Source organism: Sturnus vulgaris, chromosome 2 (assembly GCF_052056855.1).
Source record: "Sturnus vulgaris isolate bStuVul1 chromosome 2, bStuVul1.hap1, whole genome shotgun sequence".
Taxonomy (NCBI): Eukaryota; Metazoa; Chordata; class Aves; order Passeriformes; family Sturnidae; genus Sturnus; species Sturnus vulgaris.
In genome coordinates this window covers 62,848,508-62,872,741 of record NC_142244.1, presented here as the reverse complement: position 1 = coordinate 62,872,741, position 24,234 = coordinate 62,848,508, and the positions used below count along the sequence as shown (strand labels likewise).

The 24,234-nt window shown below is 35.0% G+C and overlaps 1 protein-coding gene across 5 annotated transcripts in view; it reads right to left on the bottom strand.

Moving 5' to 3' along the window:
* Nucleotides 1-208: 208 nt before the first annotated feature.
* PCDH17 (protocadherin 17) overlaps nt 209-24,234 on the bottom strand; it is an 89,600-nt gene continuing 65,574 nt past the window's right edge. For 4 of the 5 annotated variants that reach the window (XM_088159726.1, XM_088159724.1, XM_088159725.1 and 1 more), the window contains exons 5-6: nt 12,663-12,737; nt 209-4,793 (exon numbers count right to left, since the gene is read on the bottom strand). In XM_088159726.1, coding sequence (XP_088015852.1) covers nt 4,111-4,793; nt 12,663-12,737 — 758 coding nt within the window. In that variant the 3' untranslated portion in view covers nt 209-4,110. Of the gene's footprint in view, nt 4,794-12,662; nt 12,755-24,234 lie in introns of all 5 variants that reach the window. The other variant, XM_088159727.1, reaches the window with a different exon arrangement.

Here is a 24,234-nt window from a genome sequence, read left to right as displayed (position 1 = left end):
TTCTCCACTTTCCTGTTGAGAGAAAACGGTTACACATTTCTAATAAATGAAGCAGGAACTGTCATTTTTTTGGCAAACTGATAACTAGCTGTAACAGCCGCATTGCCACAAGTTGCTTTTCCAAAGTAATTACCATCAGGCTCCCTGTGGTATGCAGTGTTTAACACATTTCTTCTGTGTTAATGAATGCAAAAGCAGGCAACGCCACTATTAGTAATCGCTTTTTATTCGTAGTCCTCATTTTCCAGATAGGTCACATTAAACACAGCCATTAAACAATAGCGGTTGAGAAAATCCATACAATGTATGCTGCTTTTGGTTGGTTTTTTGTGTCATTCACCAGTCATTGGTGCAACTTTGAGCCATATGGGGAGACAGGGGCTGATAAATGAGAATGCCAACCTGTATCACAATTGGGCCAGAGAAGTCAAAACCTTAATCAGATTTCATTCAATTACACTTCAAGTCAACAAATCTTGATAGCCAAAACTCCCATTTAAATTAATGCAATAATAACTGCTGCCTGATGTCAAAAGAAAGCAATTAAACAATAATGAGTGGGTTTATGTTATGCTAGGCTTCAGACTCCTCCTTGACCTCAGCAATTTCCCTTCCATTTGACAGTAATCAACATGAAAGCTTGTTTGAATGGTGCATCTTGCTCCACTATAAACAAAATTTGACTTCTAAGGGTAACTTGGATTGGGAAATCTCTATTCTTAAGTGGTAAATCACAGTACATGAGAATCTGTTTCCTCATAAATATTCCAATTAATTAAAAAAGAAAAAAAAGAAAAAGGGGGAAAAGAAAGGTCTGATTTTGAGTTCTGATTTGATTGACCAATTGTATAAGGAACTCTCAGTTGCTGGCTTTTTTAATTAAAAAAAAGATACAGAATGCCTTATTCGCTATTCACAGTGTACAGTACAAATTTATTAGTTGCTCTACTTGCCTCCCTTAACTCCAACTTTCCTTTTATAATCTTGTGACAAATACTTCCTTTCAGTCTTATAAAGCATGTGTGTAAAAAATGAGAGAAATAACTCATAAACTTTATCTTTCATTGCTGCCTCTTTCTCCAATGGTGATAGTAGAGATACCATGGACAAAAAACACTTTAAATTCTTTTGTGTGCAGTACGTCCTTCACACACAATCATGTTAATTTTGACTGCACCAGCAAAACTCACATTGTATAAGCTCTGCTGGTTTATTGGTTCATTATGCATCCATTTTAAATTGTGAAATACATTTTTTTAACCTGGGATAATCATATACTGGGAAACAGAATGCCAGAGTTCTACAAGGCAGTTGAAAAACAGATTAAATAAAAGCAAGATTTCCTAAACTCTTCTATAAAGCTGTGAGTCATGACTCTGAATTACCTTAGAGTGGTAAATAAATAATCACTACTAAATACAGATAATGTGTTAAACAGCTAAAGCTAGTAAATCACTAGTGACAGAGAGCCTTAAGGTAAATTCCTCTTACATTGGCACAGCCCTTTCTCAGAATGTTGTGGTTTTATGTCTTCAGAAACATAGAATGAATTGTACAATTGGTTACTCAGTGTTAAAATCATTTATAAAATACACAAATCTCCATCACTTGACTGCATTTACATACTGGCTTAGATTTTGCTGAATAATGGATCTCACTGGCAGAGCTAAAGACTTGGTGCACAGACACTGAAGTGATGGGCACCACAGAAATACGTAGAAAAGACTGATCAAACAATAAGAATCCTCTCCACTATGGAATTTCAAGCTATCAAGCTATCAAGCAAAACCAATCTCGGGTCTCCTGGCCAAGAAAAAAAAAAATAAAAAAAATTATATAACACAGACAACACCACGTTTTAGATACATAAATTGTCCAAAACATGGAGAGTAGCTTGATAAGACATGTACAAGATCCTTCCTTTTGCATGTAATTGTAGACATTTTTAACAGGTTCTAAAAGCAATTTGCGAGAATTGGTGTCTCCCAAAGACAATTCATTGTAGGATTGACTAGCTAAAATCACCATTTAAATGCAATCGCAAAACCAAAATAGGCTGTTGGATCAACTTTTTTTCTTGAACTGATAAAAAACTATGGCTTGTGTTATTTCAGATTGCCAACCTCTTTTATATATTTAAATTTAAGAAACCAAATATGTAGTTTTTAAACAATGTGCCATATTGGTATTTCCAGCAGGGTATCTGAAGTATATAAGAGACAAATCCTGAGCTAAACATTTTATTTTTCTGCTTCTTCTTGTACTGTGGAATTTAATTTGTTTTTTTCTAAGTTTCATCTGAAAGTAATTTTGAATTTTTCAAATGCAGTAAAAGCATTCTTAGGAAACAATAATAAAAAGTAGAAACTATATCTGAAATTATTCTAAGTTATTCTGCAAATATTATTCAGATCAAGTGAAAACCTGACTAAAAACACTCCCCAGAATAAGCAGCATTTATCTAGAACTACAGTAAGTTATTGTGCCTTCTGAAGAATCAGATAAAATACTGCTCATGCCACACTGCCACTGACATATTTTTCAGCTCTATAAACTTAATATCAGAACTTTTAAAATGGTGGCATCTCTGAAGAATTAAATCAAATGTCCTACATTGAACAGGCTGTCTGAATGTGCTGGGAAAAAAAAAACAAAACCCAAGGAGGTTCCAGATGTTGGTTCGAGTGTAATTTTTGTTTTTAAACATGGGTTTGCAGTAGAAGTTTCTACAAGGACTTGCACATAACCATGACTGATGGATATATTTGTAGGCTGTTCAGTTAGCTCCATCAGCTCACTCAAACATATTTTGAACAGATTATGTACTGCAGTACTTCGTAGACCATACATTAAACAAGAGACTTTGCTCTGAGGCGCTGCTTCCCATATTCCATGGGGAAAAGGAAGCAGGAAAAAACAAAACTCATAGAGTTCGACAGCTACTGAGGCAACACTTGCCATTTACAATATAAGCCCAAATATTTTTGCAACACAACTATATATTAATTTAATAAAATACACAATATAGCTCTTATACACTCAACAATTTGGCTCATATGCACTGAATCTGCAATAAATCAATAAAAATATGTCATTTGATGTAAACACACTGAATCTTCTTACATTTGCACATTTAAATGACCATGTGATTTTTGTGGATGTCTGACATTTTCACTTTCCTGAGCTATTTTAGTGTCCACAAATGAATAAAAAAGTGTTAATAATGTTAATTTATTTTCTGTATTACCCTTAAGGTAACTCTTTTTTCCCCCAAACTTTATTTAACTTCCTTTCCTTTTTTTTTTTTAACTTATTACTAACTATTTATAGCTTTGTTGGACACTAAAATGCTAAATAGATATTAAAATCTTTTTTTTTTTTTCATTTTATCAAGTGAATTAGTTTATGTGTGTGCAGGACAAGATGGACTATATCATTTTACATTTAACCTTAATATGATATGTAGTGTTTCATTAATGATGAGGATATGTTTTCTTGAATAATGATCTGGAATGGTTCTTTTTGTTTTATTGTTCTTTTTTTTTTTTTTCTTTTTTCGTATTTGTGGCAGATAACTTTGTACATAAATGTTTACCACAAATGAATGTTAATGTTTGGCGTCGCTTGGACTACTACAAGAACTCTTTATAGGACTTTTCAGTAGAAGCCTGTGGTGGCTGCTGGAAATTCACCACAGATCAGCATTATTCAACCCTGTTTTTCTTGGGGTTTATACGTAAACAGTAAAGTCAGCATCAGCTATTGAGGACAGTCTTAAAGTATCAGACGTATTTCCATTCCATCTTTCTCACACCTTCCTATCAGATTGTCAAAATGGCACTGTCTTTCCTTCTTTCATTTTGTTCTTGGTGTACTTGACTCTGTCCTAATGAAAGTTTGGTCAAAATGAAACCAGTGTTATCTGTCAAAAAGAAAGAGCAGTGAAAAGAACATACTTGTGGGCACTTCAGATGTTCACTAAAAGCCTTAAAGCAGCATTGGTCTTCCTTCATTCCTGTAATTCTGTTACAACCAGGAAATTTATTTATTTATTTACTTTCAATCAGCAGAAGAGGAAATGCAACTGCCAGCCTGTCCTTATTTTCCCCCTCACTTTCTGATGGCCACAGGGTCGCTTCCCCGACAGTCCTGCAAGAGCTTGTCTATTTCTCTCACAACTTCCTCGGCATCCACGGACTCCCTGCCTAGATCCCGGGCGGAACGGTCTAACTGCTCCAGCACTGAGTCCATCTCACTCGAGTCTCGGCTCACTCGGGAATGCACGTCTGCAAAGGCCCTAGCCATCTGATCTGATGCAATGAAGGAAGTGTCCTTTGACTGTTTACTGGGCGATAGATACTGACTGTCAGTTGACAAGTACTGGCTGCTTGGTTCAGCCAAGGCTCCTGATTTCACTTCACAACCATCCAGTGGTCCTTTTGTTGAGGTGCAAGGCTCAATGCATGTCTTGGTTGGGCTGCTCGATGCTGAGGGAACCTCCTGAAGCAGAGGACTCAGGGCACGTTTGGCTTTTAAGTAAGGTTTAACATTGGCAATGAGAATAGTGTGCTCTCTCTTGTCTTTCCCAAATGTACAAAAAGTCTTTTTCCCAGTGGGGTTCACAGTTTCATATGTCTCAGTCTCAACGTTAGCTTCAACTGTGGGTACAAAGACATTTGTGCGATAATCTGCATTCTCAGCCTGACTGGCTGCAGGGAACTGTGGCATCCAACACCTGTCAGAATGACCAAGCACTCTGCATTCATCTGTGCAGTTAACACATTCTTCTTGTTCTGCAAAACAAAGGAGAAAAAGAAAAAACTCTAATTATAAGTGGATTTATTTAGGCTAATGGATAGGCTATGATCATCACATGATGGGCTTACTTGACATCTGGTTTCTTAATTATGGAGAAAATAGAAGAAGCTATAATTAAAATATTTCAGAAGGTTTGCATAAACCTGTTAGTCGAGACAATAGATTTATTTAACTCTGTTTTCCACATATTAAAGCATTCACATAGCCCAATGGAAGTATAAAGGGGTCATTAGAGACTCATTCTCAGTGGAATTGAGCTTCATCTGTAAACTAATCTGCTGTAGAAATCTTTTAGGCTTTGTTCTGTAAAACTCATACTAGAAAAGAGTGAACAGTACTTAGGGAACTCAAAAGGAATTATAAGGATTAATTTTTGAAATCAAATAACTGAGCAGTGACTGCCTTTCTGGAAATACAAACACTTCATAAAAATCAGCAAGCTGGTTTTTCTTTTTTGTCACCTCTATTTCATTTGTAATTGTTATGTTGTGTGACAGTCACAAAATAAAAAGGTTTTCTTAAAAGCCTACTTTTCCTGCTGAGAACAGAGAACTAGAATCTTCCATCAGTATGCATTAAATATAAGCTTGTCAAAAAGTGCATATTGCAATTTTATTAGACATGAGTATGGATCATGTAATCAGTTTTCCCCTTTTTTGTTTTGGTGCAACTAAGTGAAAATGGATTTGCTCAATACATACAATTTGGAAGAATGACAAATGGTGACACGCTATTTGAACTGATGATGTTTTCAGATAGGATTTCTATATCCTTATTTCTTTCAAAGAATACAGTTAAATGAGATTCCTTTGCTACACTTTTATAACATAAGTTTTGGTACTTCCTGTTCTACAATTCAAAGAAAACTTTCTGTTTTAAAACCATTGGCTTAAGTGTCATTTACATTAAATAGGTTACATTTGGGGCAATATTTACTGTCTTGTAATTGTACTTACAACTCTAACCAAAGTATCAGGAATAATAATAATAATAATAAATCGAATAAATCCTTTTATAATCTCTAAAGTTTCAGTTAACTATACATTGATCTTTAGCTATTAATAATTTCCCTTTCAAAAAATGGGCAGATGGGTTCAATACTAATTTTTTGATGAATTTAGTATTTAAAAACTACATGAAGATCCAGTTAGACAAAAATTCCTGTTAGAATACCTTTAAATATAAGGATGAATCACATATACAGAGACATGCAGAGCAAGTCTTCAGAAAAGCAAAACAAATATGTTGACCCAAAGATGGGGAGAATTTAAGCAATCATCATTTTTCTAAATTAGAAAATAAATGCCTAGTAATCTTATATCACCATCTGATTAATGGATGACTGCACTGCAGAAACATGAGAAAAGAAACACAAAAGATGTTCTATGGGAATCCAAGGGTGTAAAAATTTTTTCACATTTCTGAAAAGATATGAATAGATAGGACTTAAATTAAAATTGTATTATGCCACAGTGATGTTAAGCTGGGATAATTTGCTCTGAACTGATACTTGTTAATGATACAATTGCGTGAAAAAGTGTCATTCTGTATATGTGCTCCTTTCCTTGAAGACTTTAAAATCTAAGTCTGGTGTAAACCCTGAAAAAATACCAAAAGCAAGAGAGAATTAGGTACAGGCACAGCAGAACAAAGTGATTGTTGAGGAAAAGGATGCAACATAAAGGCTTTAAACATAAAATTCGTAGAGGTGAGTCAACCTCTGCTGTGTACCTGGTAAAATTATGGAACAGATCTTCCTGGAAGCTGTATCAAAACATATGGAAGATGGGGAGGTGATTAGACACAGACAAGAAGGCTTCTTTGAAGACTGATTGTGTCTGACTAATCTGGTGGCTTCCCATAATGGAGGCATCAGTGGACAAGGTTAAGTATTTTGTAAGGCTTTTGATATGGTCAAATATTGATATGGGCCACAGTATTCTTGGTTCTAAATTGGAGATTAATGTATTTGATGATGGACTGTCAAATCAATAAGGTAGTGGCTGGATGGTCGCATGCAAACAGTTGCAGTCAATGGCTCAATGTCCAAGTGAGAAATGTCCCTCCAGCGTCCACATTGGGACTAACATTATTTATTATCTGCATTAATGAGATAGACAATGGAACTGGGTGCATCCTAGGATCACAACAAGCTGAGTCATGCATCTAGTTCACTGGAGGGAAGGGATGTCATCCAGAGGGACTGTGACAGGCTTGAGAGGTGGAGGCCATGTGAACATCATGGAGTTCAATAATTCCAAGTGCAAGGTCCTGCACCTGGGTTGGAGAAGTCAAATATCAATACAGAATGGGGGATGGACAGATTGAGAGCAGACCTGTTGAGAAGGATTGGGGATACTGATGGATGAAAAGCTGGACATGAGCCAGTAGTGTGTGCTCACAGCCCAGAGAGCCAATTGTGTTCTGGGCTGTATAAAATGAAAGCAAGCAGATTTAGATTGTACATGAAGCTCTTTGATATGAGAGTAGTGAGACACTGGAACAGATTTCCCATATAAATTGTGGATGTCCCATCCCTGGAAGGTTTCAAAGTCAGGTTGGACAGGACCTTGAGCAACCTGATCTAGTGATGGACAGTAGATATTTCAAAGTCCTTTCTGACCCAAACTATTCAATGATTCAACAACCTCTAAGGAAAATTAATCCACACACGGGTTTTAGTATTCAATAAAAACTAAAATTATTATGATGAAAAGCAGGAGTAAAATAACCCCAGCCTTAGGACAGCAAGAAAGTGGCAGATCTGAAAAGATTTAAGGAAGGAATTTAAGTTTGTTGTGTTTGATTTTACTTCACTTGATGTGAAGCTTGATGGCATTGGTATGCATAACCACAGAGACAACATATGTGTGGCAATTGCTTAATGAAATGGGAGCCATACAAATGAAGGACATAGCTATACACCTCATTCCACCCATTAGTTCACCTCCACTAAAATTCTCCGTATCTAGTTTTCTGGAGCTTCTACAACATCAAACAGCTGCCGCTTTAAAACATCCAAGGGAAATAGTTACTGTCTCTCTCTGGCTTTAAAAAAAAAGGAAAAAACCCCAATATATACCCAAACAATCAAACCACCTCCTCCTCCAAAAAAGAAAACCCACCCAGAAACCTAAAACTCCACGAAACAAACAAATCAATATATTTTTAAAAACACCCTCTTCTTCCTGACCTTTCAGAGTAGATTTGTGGCAAGCTCAGCATCTAACATGAAAAGTCGACTTACAGAAATAGGAGAAATCGGTGTTTTCTTCGGGATTTTCCCTAACAATATCTAAAGTTATTTTTCTCTTACATGGAATTCATGACAATTCTGAGTAAAAGCTTTCTGGTACTTTTAAAAGTTTACCTAAACAACTAATCAGCTTTCTAACTAACTCTTTTATTGTAAGCTTAACTATCCTTTGTATGGATATTTGTAAACAATTTTGTTGCTTTATAACACAAGACAAAAATAAAACCCTGCTGCATGTTAGCTACCATAAAATGCTCAGAATTGCACAATCAATGGACCAGTACTTTTCTCTGCTGCTCTCTTTTCAATTACTCTATCAAAGCAAGATCCCTCTTCCCAAACATTACAGTCTATTTCATTATACCACAAAAAAGGCCATCTGTAGAAGGAAAACTCTTTCTTTCATGTTCTATGTTATATTATCTTAAAATACATTAAATAAATATTCATATATATATATAATTCTCTGCTATGTACATTGACAGCAGACACACACACACATATATATGACATATAGAACTAGAAAATTCTATTTTGACACCTATTCTTTTTCTAAAACTCGTCTGAACTGTATTTCTTTAAAAAAAATAAATATTCCCTGAACTAAGATTGAAATGAACAAGCTCAGATGAAAGGTAAAGATGAGAGAAGTTCTCAGTCACTGGAAAAAGGTACTGTAACCTTATTTAGTAGGTATTCAGTACTGTGCCAAAAACTATGCTTTAAGATTTTCAACACTCATTAGGTTAATTTATTACAACCAAGTTATATTTGAAGATTTACATTTTTAGCTCTCACACACATGCATACACATACACTGCTATGAGGAGAAGCCTTACACAGTGTTTAGATTATTCATTACTGCCAACAAAAGTACAAAGTTTGCTGGAAATCCGTAAGTAAAAGATATATATGTCATATAGCGTATATATGCTATGTATATATTTCATGCTCTATCTTCTTTCCCCTTGTCATTTTTTGTATTTGTTAATGCCATTTTTATACTTTCATTCCTACTCACTGTATCAACTAACTTTCCATTTCTGTTCCCTGAACATGGCAGCAGTGACTGAACTAAATATGAAGCCAAAAAACAACAGAAAGCCCCACAAAATGACCTTGAATTGAAACCCACCTGCATTGCATGAGCTTTGGTGCTCTAGCCCTGAAAATCTCTTTCTTTTCATTTCACTCTTTTATGTCACATCATAGGGAACGGATTTTGAGTATTGATTATCATACATTATAAGCTGCTTGTCTCACCATTAGCCTGTAATTTTGACTGCTCTAGCTAGCACACAGTGAAGAAAATCAAACAGGGATTTTTGTACTGGTAGCAGAAACTACAAACACAAAGTGAACTATCACCACCAAGAGCCGAATTAGTACATATGAGAAAATAGAATCAATTTAAAGGTAAATATAGAAATATATATGTAAAAAAGGTTATATGCTGTGCTGTACAGCAAGATACGCTGGTAGAGTGATATGCACCATCGGTCTTTATCTCTGTGCTTGTCTCCCTCCTGTTGAAAATAAACCCTTAACAGTGCATGTGTGTACAATAAACAGAAGCAGTCTAGAGGTTTTCCTAATTCTCTGGAGCTCTAAGGGTAAACAGTCAGAAGTGCTTTATGCACTTAGGGGAGAACATACACTAAAATAGAACTGCTAAATTATCAGCCGTAGAAAGAAAAGGAAACAAGATATCTGTAAACAACAGTCGCCTAGATAGGAAACATATTCTGAATAGAAATTTAAAGATGGTGTAGGATGAAAGTTATATTGGCAACATATAAATGGTAATGCAAGGTATGTATTTTGGCACAGCAGAAGACATATCTTACATATTTTATTCTATTACCAGAGGAGTTATATTTAACATTTGCCTTCCATAGCAAGCTAAAAGAAAAAGATTTTTTATTCTGATACCTACAATTTCCTACACTTTCTTTATAAATATTGTGAACAGAATTAATTATGGGTACTGATTTCACCCTAAATATATTGCACTATGAAGTTAATTAATTAATGCTTTAGATAACTGGCTCTTTCAATGGCTAAAACAGATATCTTATTTTTACTCACTAATTATATTAAATTTGCATAATGATAACAAAGAAGAAACTCAAGAATTATTATTTTTTTAAACAGTGACTTGGTGAAAAAATCAAGTCAATAAATACAATGTTTTCTGCAATTTAACTGGACCCTAATTATTTAAATTATTCATACATACAAAGCAGAAAAATAAATGGAAGGTAAACATCAGCATGTAAATATTACCAAGAAATATTTTATGTACTATACTTATAGGTTGAAGAACACTATAATCTGTATTGAAGTACTCCATACAATTAAATAATAAATGTCAAGATTCCCACATATGGGAAATCAGACTATAAATGTATCTACAAGCACATATAATATATGCTTTTATATCTATATTTATGTAAATAAATGAATTTACCTTTAAAGCCTGATTACCCCTATGCACAGACCTGGATATATAAATAGGCTATTCTTAGACCTACAGCTAGATCTATGCCATTCTGTTTCTCATAAAATCTGTAAATTATTTTGTCAAGTTTTATTTGGAGTTAAACAAGGCAGACAGGGTTCAGATCATTATAATTTATAAGATTTCAACTGATAGTCATTCAAGTACATTCTTTCTTAAGAACTTTTTATTCACAAAATATTTTAATATCTAGCTTTTATCGTCATTTGTTCATCGATAAAGACTAAATAAGAATATGGCTATGTAAATACATGAATAAAACCAAACATTTTAAAATACCAGTAGCTTTTGTTATTTTTAATTGTCCTAGGAAAGCCTATCTTTCAGATATCCCTTTAAGTCTCTCGACAGGGAAAGTCTAGTTTTTTCTATTGCATGAACACCTTCTTCTAACTGACTATTTTTTAGATTCCATTCTATAAATGTGGAAGCTAAAAATAAGCCTTAATTGTCAGGGATGTTTCGTAGGTTGATTTTGTTGACTGAAATGACTATCAACTAACAGGTCCAAATAAAAAATAAACCAGAGGATCCATTTCAAAATATATGTAGCTTTCTTTTTGAAAGCAGGCAGTTTCACAGTCCCTTCACTCTTGAAATGCTCTATTCTTCATTGCATTACAGAGAATACTAAAGCACATCTTTGATGACCATTTTTCCACATGACAAAGATCTGTCTATGAATGCGTCCATGGAGTTCACACTGATTTGTGCAGGAGATCGAGTCCATTCACCCTTGATATTGTGAATTTGTGTCCATTATTGAAAATATTTCCATTTAGAATTTACTCAGTTATGAGACAAAGTGTAAAATTCTCTGCAGCTTGTATTTCTCTAGTCTAACCACAAACACAGTATTCTTTACTCACAGGGTGATGAGGCACTGGAACAGGTTGTCCCATTCCTAGAAGTGCCCAAGGCCAGGCTGGATGGGGCTTTGAGCAACCTGGTTTAGTGGAACAGGGGGATTGGAACTAGATGATCCCTCCCAACTCAAAACATTCTGTGATTTTATTTTAAAAAACTCCACCAACACCAGTACTTGTTTTAGACTAATGAAATAATATTATGCTTCATATTCTTAATACCTTAAATAGATATGAAAGATCTGTATTTTCTGTACATATGTATAAGCAGATGGACAATAAATGCCACATAGTATGTAAGAGAAAATGCAATTAACTCTGCTTTTCAGAACTTCAGTAATTCCTAAAATATGACCAGAAAACCTCACATAAGTTACATGAAATGATGGGTTACTTTTTTTTTTTTTTTTTTTTTTTTTTTTTTTTTTTTTTTTTTTTGAGACAGCCATTTGCCTTCACTAAAGAACTGGAAAAGCTATAAGTAGATATTTATTACAGGAAACAAATAATGTGTGCTTTGGCATGTCCTAAACACTGGGTCTATATGACATTTCTATTGAGAACAATCAGCTAAAGCACTACCTCTGTGGTTGGATTTCTGTTTAATTACAATTGATTTTGACATAAATGAGCAGAGATAAACAAATACTTCTATACTTCTCTCGCTGTTATTAAACAGAGCTGTCTCCTATCTGAGTATTTATATTGGCTTGTCTGTTTAAAGGCTTCTTTCAGTCAGGCAAAGCAATTATGTAGCTCAGATTAGCAAAATGACTGGCAGTAAAATGAGAGTGGACTGCCACATTTTTAAACCTCTTTGATCTCATGTTTTTCTCCTGATATTATAAATACAAGTTTGTGAGGTCTGTAATCCTTACACAGTTTCCCACAGGTGGTGTTGGGCTTTTGTTCAGTTGGTTTTGTTTGCTTGTGGACACAGGCTAAAGACTATACATTTTATATTGTTATGACATAAAACACTTCAAAAGCCATAAAAACATGATGGCCTATAGATTTAATTCTAGGACACATTTGTCCCAGACAATAAATATTGGAGGAATATTTCAGGATTACAGGCAGCACTACAGAAAATTTAAAACATTTCATTCAGAAGTATGTTCTAATTAAATGTTTACAATTTAATGACAAACATATATTTTTATTTAAAAACAATATAAGAGAAAGAAAATATTTGTATTACCTGAAAATTTTCCATCCTCACAGCGAGCTGGTCCACAGATCCCAACAATGGGTCTTTGGCCTCTGCCTTGCTGTTCTGGAGGCAAATCAGACCTGTGAGTCACAGACAGGGATAGGCTCTGCTTCCAAAATTCACAACAATGTCAAAATTTCTGCAGCAGAAAAACAGCTTCTACCTGTGGCCCAGACACAGCTCACAGACCTTGAAATTTTTCACTACTTTTCTCAATGGTACAAACACACAGTTTTATACGTGGCAGTGAACTGAAAATGTCTAACTAGTAAAAAGTATGTCTCATTTCTTCCTAATAGATGAGAAAGAAGAAAATGGACCCCCAGTCTTAATTTACAGTGTTTGTCTATAAGTTGACTGGCCCTGACTAATTTGCAGTGAAAAGACCATACAACAGTCATGAAACAGTCATTTTGGTGTCTTTCCCAGTCCACATAAGGAAGTCTTCTTAGCCCAGGGCTGCAGGTAGCAAACATACAAAAGCTAGTTGTGCTAGCCTTGCACTCAGCCGAGAAGCTACTGGGAAACTTTAGCAATATGACACACTGATAGTTTTAAACTGTCAGTCTTTGTTGCAGAACTCCCAGCTGTTTCCTGAGAAAGAAGGAAAAACTCAACTGCAATAATTAATAGAACAGCCTAATGGATCTTTTAGAAAGTACATTTTTAATATAGTGCGTTTTCACTCTTGATCAAGGCAGTGCCAAAGATAATACAGTGGGATTGTTTCAGGAACCAGTATCTACAAAAGCAATGACTCTTAAATCTGAAACCTAACTGAACTTGTGCAATCATTTGCACAATTTGCATGATATTCACATTATTTTTACTAACTTTATTGTGAGGTAGTCATAATTATAGTATCAATGATTTCCATATCTAATTTGCAGCATTTACTAAGTGCATATTGTAGTGTAGCAATGCTTATAATCTAGTCATTAGGACCATTGTGAGCTCGCCTATACAAATATTAACAGATTGTATAGTTAGAGACAAAAGGAAACAAGTGATTATGACAAACAAAAGCACTGAATGGGAAGAAAAGACAACATTAATGAAAATATAATCATGCTGTTGACATTTCCTTATAATACCAATATAAAAGCTCCATAATTTAAAGAAGCTATCTCCATCTGTCAGACCATCAAACCACCAGTGATGAGCTATATGTTACACCACTGAACCTTTCTTACGGTTGCCAATTATCTCAGTGTACAAATCTTTAATTAGAAGGTACCAAACTATTCGCTTTGCAAGCTTGCCTCAAATTTTGATATGACAACTTGTTTACAGATATTGACTGAGGAGGGTGCCACTAAGGAAGAGACATGACAGGTTTCTGAAGAAATCTCTATGCCCTTTGGATGGCTCTGTTTACATCCTGACTGTAGGTAGACTCTATTGAATGGAAGTCTGTCAGCCTCTGTGTAGGAGCCAGGTTAGTCCCAAACAAAATCAATGCAGTAATGGTCTTCAAATGCTACCTCTTTTCCTTTGCAAAGTCTCATAAAAACAATTACAAAGCCTGCATGGATGCCGAACCATTCAAAATGGGGCCACTTTGGTGAAAGAGAGTATTTTCCTCCACACTCCTTCCAGTATGCCTGGATTTACATTGAAAATCTCCTTTAACAGGAGAACAGTCTATCCATAATGAGACCATGTCAGTTTTATACTGATAGATGGAAAACCCTACTGGGTATCATCCTCTGCTTCAAAAGGTTGATGTCGTCAGCAGATGGTTTCATGGAAGGTTTACAATGCATCTGACAGAATAGGAGGAAGAAAAATTTTCATGATGCTGCTCTTAGAAAAAAAACCAAAACTTTAGTTTGTCTAGACATCTTAGGGAGCTCTTATTTGGACATAGAGATTCAGAAATATCTTCTTATAAAAGAAAAAAAATTAAGAGTTTCATGTAGTCTTCCCCATGCTAAGTAATATATTCATTATCGTATGATTAGAGGGTCCCTTAGACTATTATTTAGGAGATTGTTGGTGTGATGTTACCACCTTCGAAAGAGATCTGCAGAATGGGATTACCCTTGTGTCACTTTATGAAGAATTCACATTCTCTTAGCAATTTAAGTTTCATAATGCTATCCTACTTAACTTTCTGCCTGGATAGTGCCCCAATTAGATCAATCAGAAAGGAAAATTAAGGATGTATTTTTCAAATCTGACTCTCTAAATATAACCAGTTTGGCAAAGAGAATTATACATGTAAACAGATTCAAAACTGCATTTTCAGGTTCTCCATGAACAGTGGATTAATTTCTGAAAAACATTTACTGAAGATACCTTCAGAATATTAATATCTTCCTTTTCCTAGATCCTTCATCAAGACCTCAAAGTTACAGATCACCTTCTTATATTTCAGGGATTGAGGAGATTATAGATATTAACACCACTAATACAGAAAAATCTCTCCTACTAGTTACTTTTATGTGCAGGAGTTCAGCTGCTCAACTGAGACTCACCTTTTTACTTGTCATATTTTCATTTGCTATAGCTTTAATTTATGATGTCAGAATACCTTGATGTGACAAAAGATAGCTTTAAGAAAAACTATCAATTTGGAGAACTATTTCCAAAGTTGCTGTCATTATGAGTTCTTTGTTTTCAATAATGTCTTCACTTTTTATGCCTGGTAACTACTGGAAGCTGTTTTTCTGTTGTCTACCTATGTCTAATCTGAACCATGTTCTTATAAAAAGTATATTTTAGTCTTGGAGATAGACTTAAAAGCTAATTACAAATATCATGACCAAGTAAGATGCAGTCAGAGTAATTTCTGTTAACTGTGCCTTCAGCTTACTTATCTGAACACCCTACAAAGGAAATCAGCAGTGAGGCATTAGAGAAGTTAAACACTGCTCTGGTAAAGCAAGTAAAAGATGTAGCTGCTAAATTTAAAGCTGTGGAAGGACTCAGCATAAGCCAGTTAACATGAATCTATTGACATCCTTTAAGAAAAATCTTTATTCTGTAGAGATGATAAAGGTACTACACCCCTAGAAATGGGGAAGAAATGTTATAAAATGCAGTAAAACCTATTCTAGATATGGATCATTGTCAACTTTCTCAGGGTATTTAAAGCAATCTTTTAATTTACTGGAACTTATCATGATAATATTTACTTGATTTAGGGTTTCATGTATGCTTTACAGCATGACTTGATTTTAATGGGTCCCCCTCCTCCCAGGCTTATTGTTGTATTAGAAAACCAAAAGGCAAGAGACCTGTACAGTTATTATTATCTTGAATTCTGAGTATCACAGATAATTGAAAGCAGAGAAATCTGAGCCCCAATATCTACTTCATGGTTCTTCAAAAACAGCCTCTGGCTTTCCTAATAAAAATGTAGCTTTGCTTTGTTTTTCTTTAAGAAGAAGAACTGCTTTAATTCCCAAGGAGACAAAAATAAAGCACCATATCTGAAAGTAAGGCTCAGCCTGACCTTCAACAAATTCTGTAAGGAATTAAATTAAGAAAAAGATGTCTTATGGGAAAAGGAATCAAACTTTTTTGTGTTGTTTTGTGTCCACCTGTTACACAGGTGCCTGTGCTCAGGTGCAGTATGTATACCATTTCTCAGGTACCTAAGAAATAGTCTAGTAGAGCTCTAAACTTATTTGCAAGCTCTCAAGTGACTCTCTGCAGTTCCAGCTGAAGATGGATACAAGGCAGCTAATTTGCTACCACCAAGGGAAAATGTTATAACATAAAAACATTCCCTCCCTTAGCTTCAAAACTGTTGAGTGCCTAGGGAGCCTGACTATTTGTGGAGCTGATACTATGCATATGCTTCCTCTGTAACTGCTACATGCATACATCTGGCATCTGTCTCTGTGTTAAACAGACTTAATTGTCCCCAGTATTACTATGTAGAAACCCTCTATTCTAGATGGGTAATGTGAAAGAAATAAATGAAAGGATTTATATGACTTCTTTTTTTTGGCTTTTTTTTTTTTCATTATTGGCAAAATATGTAATGAACTCTGTAGTACGACTATAATAAAATATTTTAGCTGTGCCTTCTGTGTAACTTTAGGTAGAGATTATGTTCTTGTCTTGGCATGACATTTGCACCTTGTACAGTCTTTTAATCAAATGGGGTTGTTTTAACTGGAACTCTTTTTTCTATTTATTCTTCTTTTATTTTTTTTTTCCTTTCTTGGTTGTTTATGACCCCTCTTTTATCCACATCAGACTTCAGAGCTTTTAATAATTTGCTAAACATAGCTGGACTGATTTTGAAGATATGTAATTTCTGGGGGTTTTTTAGGTGTTATTAGGGGGACTCTAGTACATGCTAGTACATTTTTCAGATCACTATTGCCAGTAGAGTCAAGACTCAGGAAAAGCACTTGATTTCAGATTTCAATATATTTTTAAAAGATCAAAGAGCATGGAAAATCTTGTTCTTTGGTTAGACAGACCATGCAGAACAGTAATACTCTGAAAGATGGAGGTAGCTGCACAGAACTAATACTAAATTGAAGGCCTTTTGAAGTTTCTTTAACCTTTGTGTCAATGTTCATCTTAAAATCCTCCAGCAAAGTAAAAAAAAGTTTTTAATTGAGAAAACACACAGAAAGGAGTTCTTCCTGTAAAATAAGAGGGGGGAAAAAAACACAAAAAAAATTGCTTGTTTGACATCTGAAATTAGTCATGACAGCAAAGATGAAATATCCTCAAGGTTCTTCTTCTACTAAGATTTATTTCTTTGAGCAAGACTAAAAAGCATAGACTTTCCTAGTGCAACTGTACCTGCCCAAGTCTATTTAGGACTCAGAGTAAAGCTATTCCTACAGCTGAGATCTTCTGAAGACCCTGATTTTCTGCTACCATGTGCATTAAACCCTAGGGAGTAGGAAGACAGGCCATAGGTTTTTTACCCCTCCTGTTAAAGCTTTATTATCATGCAACAGGGAAAGCAAACCAGAGAGAGCTTCCATTTAAACTCCTGTTTATGGGAGAGTTCTTGTCAGTCAAGGGACTGAATAAAAGCCCACAGGATGTAGATTCAGATGCTGAATATTAGTTTCATCAGTGACACAGCAAGAGCTATAAAACAAAATAATTTAATTCAACAAACAGAGAAAGTAATATAATCTAATTTTTGACAATTCAAATTAGGCTAGGATTCTAATGTCATCTCTGGAGACAATAGAGAGAGATGGATTCAGAGAGCCTTTTAGAATGCCATTTAGAGTCTCCAGACCTAGAATACTTCATAGGTAGATCTACCTATCTTCACATGCATGGAGTTGATATCCTGAGGTTGTCTATGTCTGTGTTAGCGATATTTATCAATTGGTCAGCCTTTTCCTATAAGCTGAGTTAAGATTTCAGCATTCAGAAAATTGTCTTCGTTTAGTCTAAGAGTCCAATATTTCCTAAATTTATGTAGGTGGGATTGAGGTATGTAACTCAGCAGCATGAGTCCCCTTTTCCACAATGTGTTCGTAACACACATTGTCCTATCATTAGTAAGAAAATAGTCCCTTTGGAAACCAAGTGATACCATGCACATATACCTTCTGGGAAATCCAGAGAATATTTGTCAGATCAAGTTTCATGGTGTTTTTCCACTGAGCAATTTTCAGAAATAAAAAGCAAACAGATTTCCTTCTTCCCCGATACTGTGCTAGCATCCTTATAACAAACTACTACTTTCTTTTTTTTTTCTCCAAGTTCATATCTGAAGCATAGCAGGGAGTGACTTTGCTGATGTATAGATTCTTCCACAATTACAAAAAAAAATATATATATTTGATGTGGTGTGAAGTGGAATTTTATTTTATTTTTATCCCAGAAATGTAGCAAGAGAAATCCAGATCAGATGATCAACTCTACTTTGTCACCAGAGTAAGCCACCATGTGGCCAACTTAACCAGAACATCATCCTGTTTCCCAAAGGAATCTGGGGGCAGAGCCAAATCTTCTTTCCAAGCATACCTTGCTTTTTGCAGCCCAGGCTCTGCTGGCTCACAGATCTAGCTAAATCCTAAACACAGCAGAGTACTGGACACCTTGCAAACCTATAAATATAGAGCAGCATATTTGGAATTCCCATCAGTTGCTGATTCATTCTCAGAAATCCGATCTCAAAATTTTTATTTTAAAGGCTGAGTAAGACTGAGCTCTTTCATTCATTAAATCTGCTGCTTTCATAATCAGCCTAAGTATTTCTTCTTTAAATTAATTCTCAGTAAAAATTTGGCATGTGCTTTTTGATTCAAAGTGAAGTTGGTGTTTCTCAGAGTCATGTTATGATGATAAACAACTGCCAACAACTTTGTTCATAAAATACCAGTCACAGTCCTTTGAAAAGCTGATACAGTTATTTAGCAGTTAATTTTTCTTTAAATATAATCAAGTGGAAAACCAATGATGGTAATCCTGTAAGTGGATCTGCATTATCAAATGGTCTCACAAAATTTTATCACAGCTAAATTTAGGGACTGCAGCATATTGTTCTTCTTGGTACATGAATAAATTCAATTCCAGCTTGATGTTACAGACTCTTCAACAAGTTTATTTGCAGTTCATTGCACCTGCACTTCAAGAGGTTTTTCAGGGCCTTTACTGCACAGAGAAGTAAGGTTAATATTCACAAGATACATTGGCATAGAATATGCCAGGGTAGATATTTTCAGGTTTACACCATAGGTTTTTTTGGTAGCTAAGGGCTATTGAAAAGAAAATAATTATATTAAAAAAAAAAAAAAAAAAAAAAAAAAAAAAAAAAAAAAAAAAAAAGTAAAACTAGTATGGGAAAATAAAGGGCAAATCTTTGTTAGGCTAAACACTGAATATAAAGGTCTTATATAAGTCTGATTTTCAAGACAAAAAAGAAAACAGAAGAAATAATACATTAAATTTAAATGTTTATGTAAAACATCTTCCCAAAAGTTTCCTATGACTAATTTATTAGAAAATAATTTGATTGAAATCTTTCTTTGAAAAAATCATATCTAAAGTAATATATTTATTTTGCTTACTGTGAAAATCTGTTTTATAAAACAATCATCAAATGTTGTTCTGGAATGTAATTGCCTATTAAATTTCAAAGAGGAAATCAAAGAGGGGTAAAAATACAGGATAAAACATTTCACACAGAGAGGGATATGTATATTTCAGTCACCTTTTATTTTCTGACTTTGGAGAGGAAAGTACAGCATTTTCTATAAGCTTACAGTGCCCCACTTAGCCTGCTCTAACTATGATGACAACATGCATCTTTGATGACATGGATGAATACATCTAAAATTCAAGGCTACCTTCTAGCAAAACTGCAATCCAGTACAGAAGGTCAATGACAACCTGCCTTTTAAGGCCAACAGTTTGGGAGTAGTAAAGCAGCATTTTCTTGTTAGGATTTTTCTCTCTGCTTTGCTATCTGATTTCTGCAGGGACATGCATTTATTTACCACACTAAATCCTATTGTTCATCTTTTGCGTGTAACATATTCTTTATTCATTTACTAGAAGTAGGCAAACAGAACTGGCTTTTTTGTCAGCAGTCTCCAAAGACACAGTCAATGTAGATCTGGCTAATCCCCTCCTACTTATTATTCAGCAATCAGTGTCTGCCAATAGGATTTGGGAATCCCAAAAGACAATGTTTAAAGGGAAGGGTTAAATTCAGCTTGTGTAATGCCATTCTCTGTTCATGGGATAATTCATCATATTCAAGGAATATGTTCCATGGAGGGACCTAAGGCTGCCAATTAAAATAAATTAAACTAGATGGACAGCTATCTGAGTGAATGAGAACTCTGCCATGATCTGAAGCAACTTTATTAATGGTGAGAAGCTATGTTGGTAGAGACAGTTCTTTTAATCTGCTCCAAAGGACCTCATATTCCTTGCAGAACGTTGCATTTGGGAGGTCTAGAGTTAAGCTCCCTGAGAAGCAAGGATATTAAGAGAAACCTGCTGGGGTACTTGATTTAACATTAAAGTGAATTTATCAGCTACTCCCAACTTTTTGAGACACTAATTGAATTATCAAAGGCTGCAATGGGGAATGTAAAGCCAAAGCCTTCTGAGAACAGATTTGTAATATAGATAAAATCCTTAACTTGTGCCATGTGATTATCTTAAAATGTAGAAAGAGCCTGGGTGCTAAAACACACCTGAAATTAAGATTTCTTTTGCCTGTCTCAAGTCTCTCTTTACCCACCAAAATTATGGGGAAAGTCAAGTATTTGGAACAGGGGAAAAAAACCAAAAAACAAAACATCTATTCTGTGTCCCTTTCAATGTCCTCAGGTGTGCTAGATGGTCGTTAGGGTAAGTTCTGTCAATTATTTTTTTCTCAACTGTTTACAGCATAAATTTTAATCTTGCAGTTTTTAAAGGATTTCAGAAAGAATATACAACTTACCTCATTTTCATTGAGACCACACATGACTAAAATCAAAGATGAATACATCATCTGCATGAACTTGAGCATATAATAGTGATGGAAAAGCTGCTTTTAGCCTAGAAAATAATTTAATCTGTGAAAGTTCAACCCTGCCTAAAATTTTTCAAGTTAATTATCTGCAATTTTATTTTTATTTTTTCGTTATGTCACCCTCATATACATATTGGTCTGGAATTGTGGAGCAGATCCTGGCAACATAGATTAGTGGATTGGGATTGCATGAGTTTGAAAAAGTTAACGACTAAGGGCAATTTATTGCATCCCACTGACATTTTGCAAGAGATCACTTTCATATATATATATATATATATATAAACAGTAATGTTCACAAGGATGTTGTTGAATTTATATCATAAAGACAAAGCTTTTTCTACAATACCTGATCATATGCTCGTTGAGAAATGTATGACAAGTATTTAATTACCCTACTAACAATTATAAAAATACCTACAAAAGTAGAAAAAAAAGCCATGTTAAAATTGAAAGTATGACTAAAGCTTTCAAGACTTGCATGACAGAACAAAAGATATAAGACTAATTTTGCACCTGTTAACCTCCTATGCTTCAATCAAGTGTAGTTACAACAACCTGGAGGAAATCACTGCATGAAGAGGTGAAAAGAGATGATTGTAAGAAGCGTGAATACATAATAAATTCATTTCAGAGTTCAAGGACATCTGTTAAAATGCTTTCTCTTACCAAGCAGCTTTAGAGATATTTGAGAAAAAGCAGGTAAAGATTCACAAATAGAGGATAATTTAATAAGATGCTATAAGGCATCAGAAAGAACACTTACTGTAATCTTATTCAATGATAAAAGTGTATCCTGTCCCATCAATACAACTGGTGATAATTGTGAGTATTTAGTAATTATACCAAGAACCAACAGCTTATCTCTTATGCACAAAGCAAAGCAGTCTCAACACATGCTTGCATGGTCCTTTTTATGGGGATCTTTATTTATTTTTTATTTATCTCCCTTTTTATTTATCTCCCTTATATGGAGACCCTTTTATTTATGGAGACCTCCTAGAGAAGTGCAGAATCCATCATTCAGTAAAGTGGACCTGGGAGTAGATCAGGAGAAGCTGAAGTGCTATCCCTAATTTTTTCTTCTGAATAGACTTTTTCTGTTTTTGTGATAAGGGAAAGAGAGGGATAACAGCCCCTGAATTCAATTCATGTATATTCTTTCAATATATGCAAATCAAATGACTTTCCAGCCTTCCAAGAGCCTCAGAAGTAAGTTTGCTTGTCCCTGATTTTTGGACAGTCATTTCACTGACAATTACAGATTTCACAGAATATTCTGAGTTGGAAGGGACTCACAAGGATCTTTGAAGCCAACTCTTAAGTGAATGCCCTATACAGGGATTGAATCCATAAGCTTTACATTATTAGCACCATACTCTGACCAACTGAGCAAATCTTAGTAGCCCACATATTTTGACTTTCCATCGATCACCAAAGGGAAATTAAACTTTTTCAGAATTTTGAATCTTTTTTGCAAGGTTGGGTGGGGCTTTGAGCAACCTGGCCTAGTGCAAGGTTTCTCCATCCATGGCAGGGGGTTGAAAGTTGATGGATCTTTAAGGTCCCTTCCAGCACAAGCTATTCTATGCTTCCCTGATTCTATGATCTTTGTCCCACTAATATTCCTATTCATGACAGTTCTGTCCTCCTTGAGCTGCTCCAAGGGGCTGTTTGTGTCCCTGTGCCTGGTTCAGTTCACTAGGCTGGTTTCTGTTCCACTGTCTACATAGATAACATGGTTACAATAACACATAGTGCCATGAGCAGTGGAACTAATTAAAGCTTTTTTTCTGAAAATTTTTGTATTGACTAACATGTCTTGGAAGGCACAGTCTGCTTGAAGCTTTCTAACTTACTGAGGCTTTGTTAATGACCCTCTTCAGTCAAGAGTCTTCAGCATCTAATAATCTGTGACATCAGTTTTCCACTGATATCGAACACTTATATAGTCCATTACAGTTGTCTATATCCACAAAATTTGTGGAAACTTATTTTTGAGCCCTGTGTCCTTGGATAGATACTGGTTCAGAAGTTATGGGTAATCAGGGAAATGTACACAGAAAGTAATTTCATGAATTTATTACTAAAAAATCTTGAAAATATATCTAAAAAAAAATCAGGTTATTCTTTCCATAACTGTTGTTGAAAGACTAATTTCCCTACACAGGATTTCTTTTTTTCCTTGAATATCTGGAACAGATCATTAATGGTACCATAAACTACTTATTGGCCAAGTTTTTCAAACATGGCTTTCTAAGCAAATCAATGTAAAATACGTTTAAATGACTGCTCATGGAGAAGTAGCTATCCTGATTATCCTGAAGAAACTCACTAATTATCAGATTATCCTGATACAATTCACTAAATTGTCCAGGTTGACTCTAACACTGAACTAACTGAGACACTTCCACTTGATATGTAGTAGTGGTCTATGTTGCTTACAGGTGCACACATTTACACCTTGACAAGTATTTTCAGAGGGATATAGCATCAGAGGGATATAGATTCTGATCCTTGCAAGCCTCCAAGGAAGGTGTCCATGTGTGAGACAGGTGACCAACTTCCCACTTTAGCATATGGAGTCCTACTTAAGAGAATCAACATCATGTGCATGCTAATGTAGATATTTAGAGTTGATCTAAATTCCTAATTAGGTGTATGAATATGGATCAAACTGGCACTCTAAATATCTAAATATAGATGTAGGTTATCAACTTTTGGCAGAAATACTGGAAAATACTTGGTTCCCTATGCTAAATACAGACTTCTGTAACAAGACATTTCACAAAGAATTTTGTCAGTGATTATGAGCAGAACTGCAGAAGTGGCATCCAATTGGTTTCTTTTTGTTTCTGTGTTAGGGAAAGTCCTATTTTGATTAATCACTCTTGCTACAAAAATGTGCTATTTTTTTCACAGCAGTTTTCAAGAACGCTGTCTTGAAATTTCTTGGAAGACACGCTCCAGCTTGCTGTGCCCAGCTGTGTTACATCACGTAACAACACACACATGATTAATGAAAACCATATCATCCTATACAAGTCAAGAAAGAACTAATTTAATTCACCTAAAAATCCCTATCCCTTC